The sequence below is a fragment of the Myotis brandtii genome, unplaced genomic scaffold, assembly GCF_000412655.1.
Source record: "Myotis brandtii unplaced genomic scaffold, ASM41265v1 scaffold601, whole genome shotgun sequence".
NCBI classification, from domain to species: domain Eukaryota; kingdom Metazoa; phylum Chordata; class Mammalia; order Chiroptera; family Vespertilionidae; genus Myotis; species Myotis brandtii.
This window is the reverse complement of record NW_005370276.1, coordinates 1,764,832-1,787,170: the sequence shown is the minus strand read 5'-3', so window position 1 is coordinate 1,787,170 and position 22,339 is coordinate 1,764,832. Positions and strand designations below refer to the sequence as shown.

The following is a 22,339-nucleotide window of genomic DNA, read 5'->3' as shown; positions in this document are numbered from 1 at the left end:
GGTAGTGTTGAAAAAAAATACGGCGTTAGTTTTAGTGCTAATAATTACTAAAAAGTATTGATTATATTGAAACAGCTCATATTTATGCATCTTGGGTGCCAGGCACAGTTCTAAACATTTCCCGCGTGTTAAAGCCTCACAACCTCCCAGTGGAGTACCTACTACTGTATTGTTATTGCTGATATATATGAAGAAACAGGCTCACAGGGGTGATGGTGCCACCCAGAGTCACGAGCTGGTAAAGAACATATCAGAGTCTTTGCGTTTAGCATAGTGGTTAGGGGTCCCAAGGCTGGAGCCTGACTGCCTGGGTTCAATTCCTGGCTCTAGCATTTCACCCTGAACAACAGGTCAACAGGGGCAAGTTTCCTTAACTCTTTGGCCAGAGTGTGTCCACTTTTATCTGTTTTATGCAGTGAGTGCTTAGGTATGATTTCTTAAAACAGCATCTTCTCAACATTAGGTTACCAGAAGCATCAACAGACTTGAAAAGGAAGTGACCTTCTTTTTGTTTTTTAATATATTTTTTTTATTGATTTCTTACAGAGGAGAAGGGTCATTTCCCGCGTGTTAAAGCCTCACAACCTCCCAGTGGAGTACCTACTACTGTATTGTTATTGCTGATATATATGAAGAAACAGGCTCACAGGGGTGATGGTGCCACCCAGAGTCACGAGCTGGTAAAGAACATATCAGAGTCTTTGCGTTTAGCATAGTGGTTAGGGGTCCCAAGGCTGGAGCCTGACTGCCTGGGTTCAATTCCTGGCTCTAGCATTTCACCCTGAACAACAGGTCAACAGGGGCAAGTTTCCTTAACTCTTTGGCCAGAGTGTGTCCACTTTTATCTGTTTTAAGCAGTGAGTGTTTAGGTATGATTTCTTAAAACAGCATCTTCTCAACATTAGGTTACCAGAAGCATCAACAGACTTGAAAAGGAAGTGACCTTCTTTTTGTTTTTTAATATATTTTTTTTATTGATTTCTTACAGAGAGGGAGAAGGGTAGAGAGTTAGAAACATCGATGAGAGAGAAACATTGATCAGCTGCCTCCTGCACATTCCCTATTGGGTATGTGCCTGCAACCAAGGTACATGCCCTTGACCGGAATCGAACCTGGGACCCTTGAGTCCCCAGGCCGATGCTCTATCTATTGAGCCAAACCAGTTAGGGCAAGGAAGTGACCTTCTTAGTGTGTGAATTGATATTTAATATAGTGTCCATCTTCCAAAATATTGGTGTTTCCCAGTTTAGAACACACTAATAAAAGAGCTGTGAGCAGAAAACTTGAAAACCATTATTCTAGGGCACAGTAATCCAAAAAACCCCAGGCTGGAACTGGTGTTTTCCAAAGGCTTTAGAAACGTATTAGTTACAATTCTTCTATAGCAACCCAATACTTAAACTACTAGGTGCAAGGAGTTACCTTCAGGTGCTGCTGCAGATAGTAAGAGGGACTTTTGTGTTGCTCTGAATATTTTTATATTGCTGGAATCTATTTAAAAGAATGTAACCATGAATTACTTCTGTAATTAAAAATGGTACCCGGTGCCCTAACCGGTTTGGCTCAGTGGATAGAGCGTCAGCCTGCGGACTCAAGGGTCCCAGGTTCGATTCCAGTCAAGGGCATGTACCTTGGTTGCGGGCACATCCCCAGTAGGGAGTGTGCAGGAGGCAGCTGGTCGATGTTTCTCTCTCATTGATGTTTCTAACTCTCTATTCCTCTCCATTCCTCTCTGTAAAAAATCAATAAAAAATATATTTAAAAAAAATGGTACCTGGTGAGCCCTAGCCAGTTTGGCTCAGTGGATAGAGCGTCAGCCTGCGGACCGAAGAGTCCCAGGTTTGATTTCGGTCAAAGGCACGCACCTTGGTTGCAGGTTCCTCTTGGCCGGGGCCCTGATCAGGGAGTGTGCAGGAGGCAACCGATCGAATTCCGGTCAAGGGCACGTACCTCGGTTGCAGGATCCTCCCCAGCCCGGGGCCCTGGTCAGGAAGTGTGCAGGAGGCAACCAATCGATGTGTTTCTCTCACATTGATATTTCTCTCTGTCTTTCACTCTTTCTTCCACTCTCTAAAAAAAAAAAAAAAAATCAATGGAAAAATATTGAATGAGGATTAGAAGAAAAATTTTTAATGGTACCTGGCAATATGGAAAGTCTGGGAAATACTGCAAAGTATGAGGAAGAAACTTATTTAACTCAGAAACTGTTTCTCATTTTCAGATTTTGGTGAATTTCCTTCACCCTTTTCCCCTGTAATCACAGAATTATTTTTATTTGGAAATCTTCTAAAGGCTGATTTGCTTTTATCACTTACTATATCATGAGCCCTTCCTAATATCATCAGAAAGTCTTCAAGAAAGTGCTTATGGTGCTGGACATTACTGATACCAACACCCGGTTCTCTGACGGCATTTCCCGGCCCTTTTGCAGTTGGGCTGTGACCAAAGGGACATGAATGGAAATGACCTGTAGCACTTTCAGGCCAAGGCAGTGATAAACTCTTGGAGCTTCCAGCCCTCTCCTTTTCCTGCTGTGGTAACCAAGGCCACACGTTCCAACTAAAGGGGCTGTACCCTGGTCTCTCGAGTGTATAGGACAAAGCCAGCCAGCCACCCTGTCCCTGTCCCCAGCTCCTGGCAATCCACAGTGGACATGTGAGCAAAATAAACCTCTGTTCTGTTCAACTACTGAGATTTGACACTTAACTGTATTGCCACAGCATAATCTAACTCAGCTAATAAGTCTATTGGCTTCACAGTGCTAGGCTTAGTTAACTCAGTGTTCCCCAAGCCTCATGCAATTATATTTCACTCTCAATTTTTGCTGTACATGTGTACCACATATATTCCCTTTAATTCAGTTTACTTCCCCCTCCCCCCCAAACCAACTTATTTTCCACACGTTCCAACTAAAGGGGCTGTACCCTGGTCTCTTGAGTGTATAGGACAAAGCCAGCCAGCCAGTCCCTGTCCCCAGCTCCTGGCAATCCACAGTGGACATGTAATGTGAGCAAAATAAACCTTTGTTCTGTTCAACTACTGAGATTTGACACTTAACTGTATTGCCACAGCATAATCTAACTCAGCTAATAAGTCTATTGGCTTCACAGTGCTAGGCTTAGTTAACTCAGTGTTCCCCAAGCCTCATGCAATTATATTTCACTCTCAATTTTTGCCGTACATGTGTACCACATATATTCCCTTTAATTCAGTTTACTTCCCCTCTCCCCTCCCCCCCCAAACCAACTTATTTCTAAAGAGGACTTTCGCCTGGCTGGCATGGCTCAGTGGTTGAGTGTTGGCCTATGAACCAGGTCAGTTCGATTCCTGGTCAGGGCATATGGGGGCTCGATCCCCAGTGTGGTGTGTGCAGGAGGCAGTCAATCAACGATGCTCTCTCACCACTTATGTTTCTATCTTTCTCTCCCTATCTCGTCCTCTCTGAAATCAATAAAAATGTATTAAAAAAAATAAAAATAAAGACGACTTTGTCACTACCATGAGCAGGAAGCTAGTTAGTATCTCGTCAGTAAAGGAGAAAAAGTGGCAAGAATTAAATACCAACAAAATATTAAATTCTAGTTAAAATTATTGCCTGAGCCTGAGGCCTGCTGTGTCTTTTTTTTAAAATATATTTTATTGATTTTTTACAGAGAGGAAGGGAGAGAGAGAGTTAGAAACATTGATGAGAGAGAAACATCAGCTGCCTCCTGCACATCTCCCACTGGGGATGTGCCCGCAACCCAGGTACATGCCCTTGACCGGAATCGAACCCGGGACCCTTGAGTCCGCAGGCCGACGCTCTATCCACTGAGCCAAACCGGTTTCGCCACCTGCTGTGTCTTTGTAGAGAAAATACCATGCTTTCTCCTTGATTAGTTAGGATTGCACTAGAATGGAAGTGTTGTTTGTTGATGTATCTGAGCTGGCTGAAAGTGTGTGGTTCCCTCTGTCTTTAGGAAAAACAGACTTAACTGCCCTCTTAAGGGGTGGTTTTCACCGCTGCAAGCTCTCCCCCACTAGAACATGAAAACTGGTAGGTAGGGACACTGTATGCCCAGAATCTAGCCAGGCGTGTGGCACCAGGCTGAGAGAAGGAACCAACACTTTCAGACTCAAAACTTTAATGAGAGAACCAACATACACACAAGGAGGGCACTTCTACCCTGGCTCAAAGCAACTCAGGTCATTAGTTATGAAAACTGCCCCTCCCCCCGCCCCAGCTGGTGATTTTCCACAGGGTCTCTGACCTGCGTGTTTAGTATTAAAACTCTTCATTGAATACACTTCAACTCATTTTGAGTTCCCACCTCTGCCCCATCCCGCCACACTTTGTGTACCCCACCAGCCTGTCACCCAGACTAGACAGTTTCAAGGGCAGGGACCACGCACAGGGAGTGGGACATTTTGGCCATTAGAAAACCAGTATGCTCCCCACTGTGCAGTCAGCCTAATGATTAACCATTAAGTTCCCAGTTTCAAGAACAAAACCAACCAGCAGAACTCAAAGGTGCAAGGTTTAAAAAGTCCAAGAGCCACAGGAAACATACTCTTACACTTTTTTAGCACCAAGAATATGAAAGATATTAAGTGTCCAATGTCTTCCTAAGATTGTTTGTGCTGCAGCAAAGATGTGACTTGTTCACTTAGTGGGGAGGGTTCAGAAGCCCAGAGAGGAGATGCCATCTATGGGGAGCAGGTTGTGTGGTTCCATGAGGTGAGTCTCTGTTGTAGCACAGGCCTGGCCAAGGTGAGCTGCTGACGTGATGGCTCCAACAGGAAAGCTCCTTTCTTTACTGGGCTCTCTAACAATCCTCAGCGGCCCAGGACTTGCTGTGACATGAGGGAATGTGGCATTTTAAGATGTCACTTGTCAACAAACAGCACTCTGTGAAAATGGGACCACCAATTTCTCTTGGATTCCAGAAGCTTCGAGGCAAGGGCAGGGCTTACCATACTGACATTCCCTGTCCTGGCGCCTGGAAAAGTGCCTGGTGACTAGCCAGCTTGGACAAATGGTGCATGAAGAACATTCTAGCAGTCCATCACAATTTTCACCACCAAGCACATCCTCTGTATAGTGTTAACTGTGACAATATCCAGTGCAGCTTTCCTAACTGAATCCAGCTGTTCCAGTATCATTAACTCCAATAACAAAAAATGGGTCCATTGTATAACCAATAACTTTAAACACGGGAAGATTATGGGAAAAGGTGGCATGTGGTCCTGGCTGAGTGGCTCAATTGGTTGGAGTGTCGTCCCATACACCAAAAGGTTGTGGGTTCGATTCCCAGTCAGGGCACATACCTAGGTTGTAGGTTTGATCCCTGACCAGGGCACGCGCAGGAGGCAGCCAATTGATGCCCCCCGCTCTCTCCCCTTCTCTCTAAAAATCAATAAAAACATGTCCTTGAGTGAGGATTAGAAAAAATAAGATGGCATGTGTATGTGGAAAGGGTCCTTTTGAATGAGAGGTATGGGAGGTTATGAGTGAAAAGTTTTAGCTATTTGATATTAAGTGCTCTTCTTGACTTTCTGGGGGCTCATTAAGAAAATACTGGGACAGAAAAAAGATGGAGGGAAGGAAAAGGTTAGATTTTTTTTTAAAGATTAATGTGTTGGGATTGGAGAACCAAATTAAGCCAGGGGCATTTTGAAGAAAAACTTCAAAAATTAAAGCCACCCAAATTAGTAAGAACATTAACTGCAGTAAATAGAGATAGAGAGCTTCTAATTATTCTCTTCCTCGTAACATGAGTACGTTTATGTTGTATATGATGTATATGTATACCTCATGCTTGGTGAGTACTATTATGTGCTGGGCACTCAGTTCTAAGTGCTTTACAACAATTTATCCTCACAACATCTCTCTGAGGTAGGTAACTATTATTTTACTTGTTTTACAGATGAGGATACTGAGGCCCTGAGAAGTTTTGTGACTCTCTCTAGGTCACTTAGGCAGCAGATGGCAGAGGTGAAATTTAACTCAGGAGACTGGCTACAGAGTCTACCTCTGAATTTGGATACTACACAGCTTCTTTTGTGTTTTCATTCTTTTAATGAAAGTTGTGTGCAAACTTTCTAATCAATCTTTATTAATATAGAGATCTATATATATTTTGGGTGTAGGGGTAGGGAAAGGATAGACTTACAATGTGATGGTTTCAATTTTAGGGCTCAGATGTCAGGTCTTGCTGTCACCTGGCGACCACAGGTAGTATTGCTACTTGTTACTTTTGAGTGTGAACTTGCTGGTGTCGGCGGAGACCTAAGTAGCAGCCAAAGGCTTTTTGACAGTGTTGACACTGATATTGTTTTTCTTGAGTGTGAATTACCTGGTGCTGACTGAGATGGGAACTGAGGCTAAAGGTTTTCCCACATACATCACAGATGTAAGGCTTCTCCCCAGTGTGAATTTTCTCGTGCTGCCTCAGATTTGCTTTCTGGGAAAAGGCTTTCCCACATTCAGCACACAGATAGGGCTTCTCTCCAGTGTGAACTCTCTGGTGAATAGAAAGGCACGAGTTCTGGCTGAAGGCTTTCCCACATACCTGACAAACATAAGGCTTTTCTCTGGTGTGAACTCTCTGGTGTCGAACAAGTACAGCTTTCAGGCTGAAGGCTTTTCCACATTCACCACATTTATATGGATTCTCACCCGTGTGAACTCTCTGATGCTTAGAAAGGCGCCAGCTGTGTCTAAATGTTTTCCCACATTCATTACATTCAAAAGATCTCTTCCTGGCATGACTTTTCTGGTGCTGAGTAAGGTACTTACTGTGCACAAAGACTCTGTCACACTGATTACATTTAAAGGGTTTCTCTGCAGTGTGAGTCAACTGATGTTCTGAGAGATGTACACTTTGGCTGAAGGTCTTTCCACATTCATTACACTTAAAGGGGTGCTCACTCTTGTGGATGTACTGATGTTTGGTAAGGGAGGTGATTCGGATGAAGGCCTTCCCACACTCCTCACATTTATATGGCCTCACTCCAGAGTGTATGATCTCGTGGCGAATGAGCTGTGCACTTTGGACAAAGGCCTTCCCACACTGTTTACACTCAAAGGGCTTCTCCCTGGTGTGAAGTTTCTCATGCTGAGTCAGGTATTTGCTGCAGCTGAACGTTTTCTCGCATGTGTTACATTTAAAGTGCTTCTCACCACTCCTCGGATGATCTTTCTGTTCTAGGTTCTGATTCAAAATCTTTCTGCTCCCATCAAGTCCTTGTTTTTCTTGGGTGTGAATGCTCTGGTGGCAAGTTAGGGTCGAACTGCAAATGAAGCGCTCACCACACTCCTGACATTCATAGCGGGTTTCCACAGCATGCATTTTTTGGTGTTGGATAAGACGTTCATTATGGCTGAAGGTCGCACTGCATTCAGCACAGCTGTAGGGCTTTTCTGTGGCATGAACAGACTGGTGTCGAATCAGGTGGGAAGGCCGGCTGAAACTTTTGACACATTTGTTACATTTGTGGGGCCTGTAGCCCGTGTGAATCCTCTGATGTTCATTCAGATGAGTGTTCCGGTAGAAGGCTTTCTCACATTGACTACATTTGTAAGGCTTCTCTCCACTGTGAACCCTCTGGTGGCTCTTTAGGGTGAAGGTATGGCTGAAGCATTTCCCACACTCATCACACTTATAAGGCTTTTCTCCTGAGTGAATAGACTGGTGTTTAATGAGGGATGAGCTATGCCTGAAGGTCTTCCCACATTCCTGACACTTAGAGGTAGTTTTTGAAACATGAATTTTCTGATGTTGGAGGAGGTATTTGTTAAAGTTGAAGGTGGCCTTGCATTTGACACATTCATAGCGTTTCCGAGTGTGGGTCTTCTGATGCTGAATAAGATGATAGTTTCGGCTGAAACCCTTGCCACACTCATTACACTTGTAGAATTTACGAATTCTGTGGGTTTTCTGCTTTTCAACAGGCTTCGAGACAAGGCCTGATGAATGGTCACTGTCTTGACTCTTATGTGTTTTTTCTCCAGTGTGAATTTTTTGATGCCACAGAAGGTGAGTGTTGTGACTAAAAGTTTTCCCACATTTGTTACACACATAGGATTTGGGACCTGTGTGAGTTGTTGGATAGACAGGAAGGCAAGAAATCTGGTTGAAACTATCCTCATACTCTTGATTCCCAGTTGGTTTCTCCGCTATATGAGTAATCCAGTGCTGGATAAGATGGCAACTCCGGCTGAAGCTCTTCTCACATTCACTACATTTATATGGTCTCATCCCTTCCTGGACAGTATCCTGCTGACTCTGGTCTGAGTGGGAGCCAATGTCATTCCTACATTCCTGAGACTTAGCTGGCGTCAGGCTCTTCTCGGAAAGATCATGGGTCAGGGAATCTTCTCCTGTGAAAAGGAAGGACTCAGGATCGAGGCCACTCTTGAGTTCATGACTCTTGCCCTCTGTGAAGCTTTCCTTGTTGGTGACAATGTCAGAGCTCATAAGACTTTCTGGATCTCCTAGCAAACTATCTAACCAGCTCTCGCCCATGTAGCCTTCTCCAAAGTTAGAGTTCCAGAGGCCATCCTTGGAAAACGTCTCCAATATCTCCTGAGAGAGTCCTTCCGAGAATTCCTGTGGCAAAGGGGAAATCTTGGCCTCAGCTGTGTCTGAAAGAGAGAGAGTGTAAATGTCTCCTGTTCCCTAGGGTGAAAAGACAGGAGCTGCAGGGTGAGGATACAGATAAGAGAGAAAACAGGGGATGGATCCCGAGTCAAGTCTGTGTCCATCAAGGGATGAAGGAGAAGAGGCTAGCAGAGTGATCCAGCTGTAACCTGCATCACAGGAAAAGGAAACCCATATACAAGACAGTTAAGAAGGGAGCTGGGCTGCAGGGCCTCCATAGGGAAGGAGAGAGGCCTCTCAGCAGATACTCTCCACCATCACCCTCATCAGCTGGGGCCTACTTCCTAGAGAAGTACACTGATCAAGGGACAAGATCTACATGGTAACAATGCCATATGACTGTTTCCATGGAGGCTGTATTTACACGTTAATAACGGTGTGGCTCCACATGCTTGGAAACAGCCTTGTGTTGAGGTGGCAGAAACAGAAATCCGAGAGAGCAGGAATCTGTGCCTGGGTTAGTCCCCTTGTGAAGACACTCACGAGCTCTGAGGTGAGCCAAGAATGGAGCTGCACGCTGACAAGCTGTGCAGACACTTCTCCATGGTTTCTGGATCAGGGCGAACCACGAGAAAAGCCTCTCATGCCCAGGCAAGCCCCCCGCCTCTTCTTTCTCCCACGGGGGATGTCTTGACCAGCATCACACTAGGGAATCTTCACTGCTTAACCTGATCCTCCTGGGAGAACTGTGGCCTGGGAGAGGGCAGAGTAAATGCCTAGGCTTGAGTTGTGGCCATCTGCTGTTCTCTGTGGGCCAGGAAAGAGGGCTGAGCCTGTACAAAGAGGTCAAAACAGGTAGACCAGGGTGTCCACAATACTTAGGGGGCATGAGGCAGGAAAATGGAGACCAACTTGGGGAACAGAAGTCCACCCCCTGCTGAGTCTGGAAGAACCAAGGAGGGAACAGAGAAAAGGCACCAGGACAGCCATGTGCTGAATGCTGAGGTTAAACAGAGACAAGGAGGGCATGCAAAGTGTCCTGATCCTGGGTGGGACAGGGAGACAGAAGCCAGCATGTGGAAAATTGAAGCCCAGAAGCTGAGGGTCCCGATGGTTAGGTAGACATACTCCATCTGAGGACAGAGGGCCATGCCACAGGACCCCACCATCCTCACACCAGGTGCCAGTGGCCCCTCCCCACCCACTCACCAGGGCCTGTCACTTCTGGACTTCCTCTTTCCAGGATCTCCAGCTCTTCCCCACCATCTGGACAGGCAGTCTGATTGGGTCTCAGGGGGTCTGCAAGGAGAGAGAACAGCATTGCCGTCAACCAAGATGCGGAGGGCCACCCAGCCGCTCAGCAGCAACCTTCTGGCTCTCCTGACGATTCCATGCTTTATCTAGCACACAGCCCTGGGGGCCAGATGCTGCACTGGGCGACTCTGAGGTGCCTGCCCTGCAGGGTTCCTGCTCCAGTGGGAGAGAAGGACTCACACAGTCACAATCCGTGGTGATCAGAGCTATGACAGCTGGGGCTACGGACACAGGACGTGGAACAGCTCAAGAGATGAGTTGAGCTTGCCAGGTGGACAGGCCCATACTTACTCAACGATTTATAATTCACTCGTTCACCTGTGGACCACACATTGCCCCAGGCCTCTGTGGGGTAAGCCCTGTGATAGATAATGTTCGGGTTCTAGGGCTCCAGCAGCCCTGTACACTGCCCTCCCCAAACTTCTGCAAGGAAGGGAGCAGTTATAATCCAGGCATATGTGCTACAGTGGAGGAAAGGCCACTGGTGGCTTTGAAGGTGAAGAAAGGGGCCATGAGCCAAGCAATGCAGGAGGCCGCTAGAAGCTGAAAAGAGGCAAGGAAACAGATTCTCCCCTGAAGCCAGCCTTGCCAACACCTCGATTTTAGCTCACTCAGACTTATTTTGAACTTCAGATCTGGAGACCTGTAAGAATAAATGTACTGTTTTAAGCCACTACATTTGTGGCATTTGTAGAAGCAGCCATAGGAAACCACAGATGTGCAGGGGAAACAAAGGACATACATTTCTACTGCGGGCTGGAGTTTAAAAACTGAAGACACTGAGATCAGACCTTTCTAAGCTGCTTCTGTGGCACACACTGAGTACAGTTTGGAGGAAACCTGTCTCAATGTGATAAAACTACATCAAATATATGGTAGTTCCAGTATATAGTTTTTTCTTTTCTTCGTCTTTTGGAATAAATTCTTCTTCTGTTTTTGGAAAAGAAAGAACTGAGAAACTAGGAAAGGGGAAATGAGTTGATCCGGATGATAGGGAGCTGGGGTGCCCTGGCCCTGGAGCTGCACAGGTCCCAACCGGACTCTCAGCCATGCCATTTGCTTTCTGTGCACTGCTGGTGGTCAGAGCCCAGGTGAAAAGGGCTCACAGAGCCAGCCCGCTGGAATGGCCTGCTCACAAGGCTGCCCTTGGCTGGTGTCTGGGAACCTGGATTTCGGGAGGGTCCGGCATTCTCTAACCAGGCAGAGGGGCTCCCTGTGCACAAACTGCTCTGCTGAACACCTGCTTTCCTGCCAAGTATCTGGGCTGTTGGTACATTGCAAGCAGAGTGTGTCTACATAACAAGCCCTGAATAAAAACCCTCGGTGCGGAGTCGCTGTTACACCTCGTTGCTGGGGGAATTAAGCATGTCCTGTGCAACTCCACGGGCACAGGGCTCTGGATGTTGGCGCTAGTCTCCCGTGGATGCACACCACGCACCTTTCCGCTTAGCTAACTGTACTGTGTGTCCTTTCACTGTGATGGATCATGGGATGAGCACAGCTATAGGCCAAGTCCTACACGTCCTCTTAGTAAACCACCAAAGTGGGGGGTGATCCTAGGAACCTGAACAGAGCTGCAAAATGACTTCCCCTCTTTGAAGCTGTTTAAGATGCTCAGCAAAATACGGACAAACTTCTCATGGGGCGACAGGAGGGTAGAAGGAGAAAGTTCTAAGAGCTCACCCAGCACAGAACCTGGCTCCTGACAGCATTTCCCACCATTCATTTATTAATTTAGGAATTGTTTACTGAGTCCCCACAGCAGGTACTGTTTGTTACAAATGTTGGGGTACACCAGTGAACAGCACAGGTGCCCCAAGGAAGCTCCCATCTGGCAGGAGACAGATCATAATAGGAGCAGTCAGAACATGAAGGAGCAGTGATTGCTAAGCAGGAGAGAGGGAGGCTAGTGGAGTCACAATTTCAGTCTTAGGGAAGCCCCAAGTCAAGGAAGGGACAAGAGTCCGCCAGGCAGAGGGGAGAGCAGAGGTGAAGACCCTACAGAGTCAGCACGAGGAATCACTCCAGAATGACAAAGAGGAAAAAGCTGCTGCAACAGTAGGCAGGGGTTGGATCAGGGCTTGTCAACCTTGCCACTACTGACATTTGGGGTCAGGTAATCCTTGGTTGTGGGGGTTGTCCTTGCATCCTAGGATGTCTGGCAGCTTCTCTGGGCTCTACCCACTAGATGCAAGAAGCACTCCCACTCCCCCTAAGTGGTGACGATCAAAGAGGTGGCCAGGCATTGCCAATGTCCCCTGGGGGGGTGGGGGTGGGGGGGAGAGAATCAGCCAGCTGAGCACTGCTGAGCTGGAGCACGCTGGTTCTGAGGTGTTCAAGAGCTGGGAGTTCATCCTGTGGGTGATGGGGAGCCACGGGTGATCACCAAGCAGGGCCAGGGTGCATACTCACTCAGCAAGAAGAGATTCTGGTAGTTGTCCAGTGCCGTGTCCCAGAACAGGTCCCCCTGGTCCAGCCCCAGCTGCTCCCAGCCCTCCAAAGTGAAGTCCATGGCCACGTCCTTGAGGGTTGCAAGTTACTGAAACACAACACACTGTCAGTGACTCTGGGGCTGGGGTCAGGGAGGAGCCCAAGGGCTCACTCAATGCATCCCCCACCCTCAATGTGCCAGGTCTTTGACAAGAATCGTCTTGTGAGAACCTTCAGACCAGAGACTAGGCATCCCCATATTTTGTAGGGAGTCTTGGAGAAGGGACACAGGCAGGACTTAAACCCAATCAGGTCTGCCTAATCCTAAAATCCATTTATTTCTGACTTTCAATTATTTTTTGTTAAAGATTTTAAGTTTTATTATGGAAAACTTTCAAACATACACCCAAGTAGAGACATGCATGCAACAGACCACCACATATCCATCACCCAGCTTCAATCCCCATCCTATTAACATGTCTGTTTTGTTCACTAAACCTCTTTCCCCACTTTTCTTTCTTTATTTTTGTGGGGGCTAAAATATTTCAAAGTGAATCGCAGGTGATATCTGATTTCTCCTGTGAATACTTCAGTATTAATAGAACCCCTTACTCACTGCATACATACATCATATTCAAAGTCTGTACAGTCAACTCTTGATTTAATTAATGGACTTTGGATTTAATGGACAACATTTCTGGTATGTCATACGTCATGAAAATTAACACCCTGTCGATTTTAAGATGCTTTTAACAAGGATTTGCTTATAATTAAAATAGTAGCTTATCTTTTTGTTATTGATTCAATTTAAAAAATATATATATATTCCAGAGAGGAAGGGAGAGGGAGATAGAAGCATCAATGATGAGAGAGAATCACTGATTGGCTGCCTCCTGCATGTCCCCTCCCCCTCACTAGAGATAGTCTACAACCTGTGCATGTGCCCTGATCTGGAATCAAACCAGCGACCTTTAGGTGCATGGGACGATGCTCATCCAACTGAGCCACACCAGGGTTCAATGGTATGTTTTTGTAGTTGGCTTGTTTGAAGCAAAAACCACGGAGGCCTATGCCCTGTATTAGAGTGACATTCTTCAGAAGGTCTTTAATCTATACCTGTACCGCTCTGCTCTTTTTATTCTATGCTCCCGATTTAGGGTGCAACATCTGGATATGGTGCTTCCTCTTGGTGTCATTTAACTGCACCTCTGCCTGATGCATTTCCTGAAAACTAGTCAGTAGAGCAGCAGCTGATTAGATTAGGTACAACTTTGGGGAGGAAGAGCCCTCACAGGTGGTGCATGACAGCCCGAAGTGCCTGTGTGCCACTTTTAGTGATGTCATCTTTCTTAATTTTAAAAGTTCCCAGTGAATAGGTACTTGGAATAAAAATACATGTCCTTGCCCTGACCGGTTTGGCTCAGTGGATAGAGCGTTGGCCTGCGGACTGAATGGTCCCAGGTTTGATTCCGGCCAAGGGCATGTACCTTGGATGCGGGCACATCCCCAGTAGGGGTGCGCAGGAGGCAGCTGATCGATGTTTCTCTCTCATTGATATTTCTAGCTCTCCATCCCTCTCCCTTCCTCTCTGTAAAAAATCAATAAAATATATTTAAAAAATACGTGTCCTGGAGAAGTACTGACAATAAAAAATGACAGCCTTCCCCGGCACCCTACCTCCAGGTGAACCCGTGGCTGTCTGGTGTGTTCTTTCCAGACCCCCATCAATACACACATGGACACATTTCAGGTAAGAATGAAACCTGAGTCTTTAGTTTGGGTCTGAGGCTTGGCCCAACTACCTTCCTCTGTGGGTAACTCTGGGCAGTTAAGACCCAAGCCCCCTTCAGAGCCCCGATTCCTGCCCCATCTCATAGGGCTGCTCTGGGAAGTAACTTAAGATGCTGCTGGGGAGCTCATGCACAGTTCCTAGAGCACAGGAAGGAATCGACAAAGGGCAGTGACAGTCTGGCAGGGCTGACAGACATGGGCAGGGACAACTACATCCAGGTGCGTTTGTTATACAGTGGAGGTAGCAGGCAGTGCTATGGGAGACCAGAGCAAGGAAGAGCTCTGGGAAGGTGGGGGAATTGAGCTGTGTCTTAAAGGTGGTGTGACTTACCAGCTAGCGATGGGAGGCAGGGTATTCTAGCCTGTGCGTAAGGCACATAAGGGAAATGAATGCAACACAGTTATAGTAATCAGTTATTAGCGAACATTGTAGTTCGTTATTAATAATTATGTGTATGCCCTAGCCGGTTTGGCTCACTGGATAGAGCGTCGGCCTGGGGACTGAAGGGTCCCAGGTTTGATTCCAGTCAAGGGCATGTACCTTGGTTGCAGGCACATCCCCAGTAGGGGGTGTGTAGGCGGCAGCTGATCGATGCTTCTCTCTCATCGATGTTTCTAACTCTCTATCCCTCTCCCTTCCTCGCTGTAAAAAAATCAATAAAATATATATTAAAAAAATAATTATGTGTAACAGGATATTGTAAAAATTAAGTTACAAAATATTTATTAAAATGTTTCTTATATACCATTGTATTGGCTGGGCTGCAAAGATATTCGTTGCGGGCTGCAAGTTTGCTTGCTCTAGGGCCCAAGGTTTGGTTCAAGTCACTTGTTTGACTCAAGTCACTCCCACAGGCTGGGTGACCTTGAGTGGTTCCCCTTCCTTCCCAGGGCTGAGGGCGTATGAGATGTGGACAGATCCTGAGTTGGAAACTAGACTGGGAGCTGGGAAGCGTAGTGTAACATTTTACTACAGGTCCAAGAAGGGAGTGTCCCATGTGTGAGTAAAGAGGAGAGAAGAGACCGTGGATGGGGGCAGGACCCAGACCATGCAGGAATACGCTGAGAAACCTGGATTTTATCCCGTTAGCAATAAGGATTCCTGGAAGGGTACTAAGCAGGACAGAAAGAACATGAGAGCTTTACTTTAAGATCGCTTGGGGCCACCACAGGACAGTGAGCCTGGAACAAAGACAGGCCCCCTGTGCAGCCTTTGGGGATGATCTGTTGGGATGACAGGACTCTCGACTCACCTCAGTAATAGCCGACTAGGCCCAGCAGCCCGAGTCCTAGTTTAAGCTCCCCCTTCTTCCCCTCCATGTTCCCAGCTGGCAGGGCCGCAGGAAGGATAAGGAAACGGGGAGACAGTCTTCCTTCCTTCTAGGACTGACTTCCTGGCCATGCTGGATGAGTCCCCAAAATGTCCAGAAGTAGGATGAGTCAGAACATGAGTCTCCCTGCAGGAATCACAACAATTGTTATTTATTGAAACTACCCCAGCCCCAAGCTTCACTATGCTTCAAAATCTACAAAGCAACTTCACAGCCATTCTTCGCATTAATCACAATTGATGATACACATTTCGCACCTGCTGTCTTGGGCAATGCTGTGTCCTAGCCCAGCACAGGACATCTGTTCACAGAGTACATGTGTCTCTAACTGAACCCTTGGGACAATGCTTCTGAGATTTTGGGTTATACTATGTCATCTCTAGGATTTGAGTCCAACTGTGTTGGTCTCCAAACTGTTGCTATTTCTATAGCAGCAAGAGTTCTTCGACTTCCTTTTTTAACCACAACCCACAAAAACAAAGACTATATATATATATACATACATATACTAGAGACCCGGTGCACAACATTCGTGTACGGGGTGGTGGTGGTGTGTGTATCCCTCAGCCCAGCCTGCACCCTCTCCAATCTGGGACCCCTTGAGGGATGTCTGAAAACGGGCAGTAGGACATCCCTCTCACAATTGAGGACTGCTGGCTCCCACCACTTGCCTGCCTGATTGCCCTAACCGCTTCTGCCTGCCAGCCTGATCACCCCCTAACCACTCCCCTGCCAGCCTGATCGACACCTAACTGCTCCCCTGCCAGCCAGATTGCCCCTAACTGCCCTCCCCTATAGGCCTGGGTCCCCCTCAACTGCCCTCCCCTGCTGGCCTGGTCACCCCTAACTACCCTCCCTTGCAGGCCTGGTCCCTCCCAACTGCCCTTCCCAGCAGGCCATATTGTGTCCACATGTGTTAGAGTGATGTTCAATTTGCATATTACCTCTTTATTATATAGGATATCATGACTGCTCATTCACACATAACAAAAGTTTCATGAGATAATACTTAATCTTACATAGTTGATTTTCACTTCATTAAAAAATATTATGATCATTGCCCAGTGAGTTATTTTTATGACCCACAATATGGGAAACACTGTACCAGAGGGCTTTTTACACGTTTATAGACATTGAATTTCCTAAGGAGCGTGTATCTATGGAGTGTTGAAAACACTCCATATTGCAAAGCAGGATGACTCAATGACCCAGGCCCACAATTCTAGAGCCTCTAGGGCAGTGACGGTGAACCTTTTGAGCTCGGCGTGTCAGCATTTTGAAAAACCCTAACTTAACTCTGGTGCCGTGTCACATATAGAAATTTTTTGATATTTGCAACCATAGTAAAACATTTATATTTTTGATATTTTATATATTTAAATGCCATTTAACAAAGAAAAATCAACCAAAAAAATGAGTTCGAGTGTCACCTCTGACACGCGTGTCATAGGTTTGCCATCACTGCTCTAGGGCCTCATGTGCTTTGAAATTCAGAAATTTTCAGATTTTAAAAAGGTGACGTACATTTACACAATATATTTCATGAAAATCCCAGTGCAGTGTAAGACCAGCAGCATTTTGTTATTGAACACTTCAATATTTCTAGATCTCCAGCTTCTGAAAAAAAATTCTAGGACTTGGCCTTGCTGAGTCAGCATCCCACCAAGCTAGCTAGTTGGAGCTCATTTAAATCTACTCCCCCTTAACTGGGGCATAGACTCCCTGATGTCCCTTAGCCCTGACCAGGCAGGTTCTCTCCTTTACCTGAGGCTTGAGACCTCTGTCTAGTTTCCAGCTCACGATCTGTCCACAACTCCTACACCAGTGATGGCGAACCTATGACACGCGTGTCAGAGGTGACATGCAAACTCATTTTTTTGGTTGATTTTTCTTTGTTAAATGGCATTTAAATATATAAAATAAATATCAAAAATATAAATCTTTGTTTTACTATGGGTGCAAATATAAAAAAATTTCTATATGTGACACGGCACCAGAGTTAAGTTAGGGTTTTTCAAAATGCTGACACGCCCAGCTCAAAAGGTTCGCCATCACTGTCCTATACCCTCAGCCCTGGGGAGGAAGGGGAGCCACTCAAGGTCACCCAGCCTGTGGGAGTGACTTGAACCAAACCTTGGGCCCTAGAGCAAGCATGTCAAACTCACCACCCACGGGCCACATGTGGCCCAAAACGAATATTTTTGTGGCCCAGCCAATATAACAGTATGTAAGAAACGTTTTAATAAAAATTTCCTAACTTCATTTTTACAATATCCTGTTACATGTAATTATTAATAACGAACTACAACGTTCGCTAATGACTGATGACTATAATCATGTTGCATTCATTTCCCTTACTCGCAGGCGCACCATTTCCCTACACTAATACCAGCAGTGAATATTTCAAATAGATGTTTATTGATTTCAGATAGGAAGGGAGAGGGAGAGATAGAAACATCAATGATGAGAGGGAATCATTGATCGGCTGCCTCCTGCATGCCCTCTACTGGGGCATGTGCCCTTGGCTGGAGTCGAACCTGGGACCCTTCAGTCCATAGGCGGACACTCTATCCACTGAGCCAAACCAGCTAGGGCACTAGCAGCGAATATTTTAGCAGGCTTTTGCCACGTCATTCGTCTTGTACTGACTTGTTTGCTGTGCGCAACAGGAAATATTTCGCTTTCGGAGAACAGAGAAATAGGTTTATTTGCATGACGCTTATTAATCTCCGCAGTTATTCAGTGTCTGGTAAGCACATGTTCAAGAAAAATATTAACTTTTATTAAAGTGTTCTATTATTTTATGTTAATGATGACTCATTTATTTCAGCCCTTTGCATTCAGCACGTCGCTATCGAAATAAACCTGAGTTTCTATGAAAACTGAAGCTTTTGTGTTTTTTTTTTGCGGCCCACAGACACTTCCACCGTGTTTATTTGGCCCGTGTTAGCCTTCGAGTTTGACACGCTTGCCCTAGAGCCTCGCTTCGCCTTAGTGTGGGACGACGGCCAGATCACCCACCCTCTCTGCACCTCAGTTCCCACATGTACAAAATGAGACAGACACAACGGATCCAGGGTCCCTTCTCTCTAATTCTAAAAACCAAAAAGCTCTAAAAACCAGAACTTTATAAATTCGCAGCAAAACTTAAACCCAAATTGCCACGGGCTATGTACCGTCTTCCTTCCTTTCAGTGTGATTATTCACGCCTTTCCTGACAGGAATATTTGATTTCCACGAATTGCCCTAGATCCCGCTGAGGGCGGGGGGCTGTCTAATTATGAAATATGCACCCTGTTCGCTCTGTAAAGTCTGATTTCTCAGATGATGCCCAGGTTATTCGATAAGACCGCGGAGGTTACCGGAGAAAAGGCGAGGACGGCACGGCGCGTGGCACACAGACCGCGCTCACGCCAGCGTTCAACCCTTTCGCCCCCACCACCCCTGAAAAACGCCCACTCAGTCACCTCAAGATCCTGCGCAATTCTGCCAACGACACCCCCTCCTGGTTCAGTGTCCTCACTCCCCAAAAGAAAATGAAACGGCATCGCTCCCCTCGCGGCTGCCGACGAGGGCTGGAAACCACTAGAACGAGAGCCGGGCCCGTAAGCCTCTACCTTCACCCACCGCCCGAGGCGACGCGCCGTTTGCCTTAGACGCCACAGGGGCATCCCATCCCCCTCAGGGAAGACGGCCCCCCGTCCCCCCGAGTCCTCAGCGACCCCAGCCCGGCATCTCCTCACCTCGAGGTGGCGGTCCGCCGAGTTAACAGACGCGCGTCCGGCCCGGGTGGAGCCGGAGACCCGAATCCCCTCACACCAGCCCCCTCAGAGCCACTTCCGGTGCCGCGCGAATCTCGGGATTTCTCCACGCGGGACCCTCCGCGCCAGCGCGAGACCGCGTTTCCCAGAGGGCCGTGCTCGTCGGCCCGTCTCCGCCCGCTTACCGGTCGGTAAGAGGTTCCCGCTATCGAAATCCGGCGGTGACTGGATTTAATAGCCCAGCTTTTATTCTGTTGAAGAACAATCTAATCAGCCTTCTGCTTTTCTAGAAGAAGGGGAGGCTTTTGATTTTCTTCAAGGCGACGACCCGACGGTTGCCATAGAAACACGTTGAGAAAATTGGATTCCGGAGAAGTCTCGCGCCAGAGGCGAGGGTTGAGGCGGGAGAAATAAAGTGACGTCTGCTGATTGGCGGAAGCGCGCCTTGTAGTGGGGCACATGCGCAGTAGAACCAGGCAGCGTTCCAAAGAGGTGGGCCATCAGCGAATAATTCCACCCCCAGCCTTCGAGTCAGAGGGCCGGCCTGCCGCGAAGGCCTGTGGGAAATGTAGTTCCGAGGTAGGCGCACAGGCCGCGGGCAGTTCGCGGGGCAAGCAGCGCCTGCGCGGGCGCAGGCCTGCCTCAGGGCGGAGAATGCGCGCGCAGCGCCTTCCTCCCCGGCGGAAGTTTTCGGGGGGCCACTGAAAAGGTGAGTCCCGGTCCCTGAAGTGAGTCAGGTATTGGGTCTCCACTCGGCACACCACGTCCAGAAGTGAGAGGAAGGAGAGGCTTAGCAGGGGAGAAAGTCTCCTGACGCGCTGTACACAGTTCGGTCGTGGTACCTGTGACGTCAGCAAGACCCTTTGTGAGAGGCGGGAGGGGGGACGGCCCGGGAGCGGGTCTGGGGATGAGAGAAGTTTTCGTTGGCGGGGATATTTGGTCACAACCTACTGTCGGCTCTTCGTGGTGGGCGTGGCTACAACGGAGAAGGGTGGAGCTAATGAGAGGTTGACAGACGCCCCCCCCCCTTTGGCACTACGTCACCCCTGGTTTCTGCTTAGGGCGGGGCTGAGGCGAGTCAGGGGCCCAAAACAACTGTCCCTCCTCCGCTAAGGTGGAGTCTAGCCTTTAGCTGTGCCATGTCTCAGAACCTTTCAGGAGGGACACACATCATATTTAACACATAGCAGATGTTGCGTAAATATTTGTCGAATAAATAAAATAAAGGAATGAGTGATAACGACTAGCGCCTGAGGGTTGGGGCCTTGGGTTTCAGCCCTGAAGTAGCCATGTGACCTTGGGCAGGTGACGTCAGCACTCTGAGAGTTCCTTCTTTCTCCCATCCATAGTTATTGAGCGTTTACCATGGCCCTGTGTCCATCTGACGGGGGTGGGGGACCTTTATCCTGCTAAGGGCCATTTGAATATTTGTAACATCATTCGTGGGCCATATAAAATTATCAACTTAAGAATTAGCCTGGCCCTTGCATATAAGCATAACCAATGGACATAAGACACTGGGGGGTAGGGGAGGCCAGGGGATTGTCAAGGGTGGGGGAGAAAAGGAGACATATGTATACCCTTTGTAATAGTTCTAAGTGCCTGCTGAAATAGAGCAAATCTGTCATAAACCTCCATATACCCGTAATCCAGCTTTAGTAACCATCAGTATGTTGTCATACTTTTTTTTCTCTCCCTCTTTTATTTTGTTGAAAGCATATCTCAAATGTGATGTCAGTTAATCTAGATACTTAAGGCTATATCAAAAAAGAACATTTCGCCCTGACCAGTTTGGCTCAGTGGATAGAGCGTCGGCCTGCGGACTGAAGGGTCTCAGGTTCGATTCTGGTCAAGGGCATGTGCCTTGGTTTCGGGCACATCCCCAGTAGGGGGCGTGCAGGAGGCAGCTGATAATGTTTCTACCTCTCTATCCCTCTCCCTTTCCTCTCTGTAAAAAAATGAATAAAATATATTTTTAAAAACTTAAAAAAAAAATTAGCCTGCTAGATTTGGCCCAACATTTAATCAACTCACCCCGGATCCCTTGGAAGGGCCAGACCTTATACAGCCGGCTGGCCGGATGTCCCCCACCTGTATTAAATAGTTACTTGCTCATTTGTTTATCTGGTCCCTCCCCACCCCAGAAGGTGAGCTTTGTCAGGTGCAGAGCTGTGTTTCCATTGCTGCTGTATCCCCAGGGATTGGCACACATTAGGGCAGTGATGGCGAACCTATGACATACGTGTCAGAGGTGACACGCGAACTCATTTTTTTGGTTGATTTTTCTTTGTTAAATGGCATTTAAATATATAAAATAAATATCAAAAATATAAGTCTTTGTTTTACTATGGTTGCAAATATCAAAACATTTCTATATGTGACACAGCACCAGAGTTAAGTTAGGGTCTTTCAAAATGCTGACACGCCGAGCTCAAAAGGTTCGCCATCACTGCATTAGGGGTTCAGTGAATAATTACTGAGTGAATGAGTGAAACTAGCACATGCCGGCTACATAGCCGGTGCTCAGTAAACATTAACCATTATCCTTCCCTTACACTGAAGTGAGCCTGAGTCGGCCTCTCCACCTTTATGTACTTACAGAACACTGTTACGATGGAGATTCCAGCCCAGCGCATCTGAGGGCCAGACCGTGATCTCATAAAGGTACCATCCCCTCGGGCACATGCCCCTTAAGCTCTGTTCCCCACCAACAGCCTGCCACTGCTCCATCTCTTTTGTGTGACTGCTCTCATGTTAGTCCCAGGAGGACCGTTGTCGTGGGCATGACAGGGTCACTGGGTTAGACACTTTGCCCATCCTGGAGGCCGCCTTTATCCAGGGGTGCTTGGCACCTGGGGGAATTCTGCTTAAAGCTACTTAAAACCACCACAGGTTTTCAAGCTTTTGTTTTCATACGTAACCTAGCAAAGTGTCAGTGTTAGTCAGACTAGGCTAGACCATGCTGCGGTAACAACAGCCCCCAAATCTCAGTGGCTTAACCCAAGCACAAGTTTCTCACTAACACAAAGTCTGGAACAACGCTTCAGGGTAGCCATCCTCTAGGCCAGTGGTTCTCAACCTTCCTAATGCTGCGACCCTTTAATACAGTTCCTCATGTTGTGGTGACCCC

The 22,339-nt window shown here is 47.2% G+C and overlaps 2 protein-coding genes across 4 annotated transcripts in view; one reads left to right on the top strand and one right to left on the bottom strand.

The window, feature by feature from the left end:
* Positions 1–6,226: 6,226 nt before the first annotated feature.
* ZNF473 (zinc finger protein 473) lies at positions 6,227–19,676 on the bottom strand. 3 transcript variants are annotated; one of them, XM_014550481.1, is made up of 6 exons: positions 19,192–19,676; positions 18,916–19,033; positions 15,371–15,574; positions 12,309–12,435; positions 9,792–9,881; positions 6,227–8,626 (listed from the first exon to the last, which is right to left on the bottom strand). In XM_014550481.1, the coding sequence occupies exons 4-6, from the start codon at positions 12,406–12,408 to the stop codon at positions 6,231–6,233; spliced, it is 2,586 nt and encodes an 861-aa protein (XP_014405967.1). In that variant the 5' UTR covers positions 12,409–12,435; positions 15,371–15,574; positions 18,916–19,033; positions 19,192–19,676; the 3' UTR covers positions 6,227–6,230. The 3 variants fall into 3 exon arrangements, with proteins under 3 accessions (XP_014405967.1, XP_005879613.1, XP_005879614.1); XM_005879551.2 differs by lacking the exon at positions 18,916–19,033; XM_005879552.2 differs by lacking the exon at positions 18,916–19,033 and having other exon boundaries at positions 19,395–19,676.
* A 145-nt stretch (positions 19,677–19,821) lies between these two features.
* Positions 19,822–22,339, top strand: part of VRK3 (vaccinia related kinase 3) — a 39,092-nt gene continuing 36,574 nt past the window's right edge. Inside the window, exons 1-2 of the mRNA XM_014550485.1 lie at positions 19,822–19,918; positions 21,811–21,873. The gene's annotated coding sequence lies outside the window, so the exon portion shown is untranslated. The remainder of the gene's footprint in view (positions 19,919–21,810; positions 21,874–22,339) is intronic.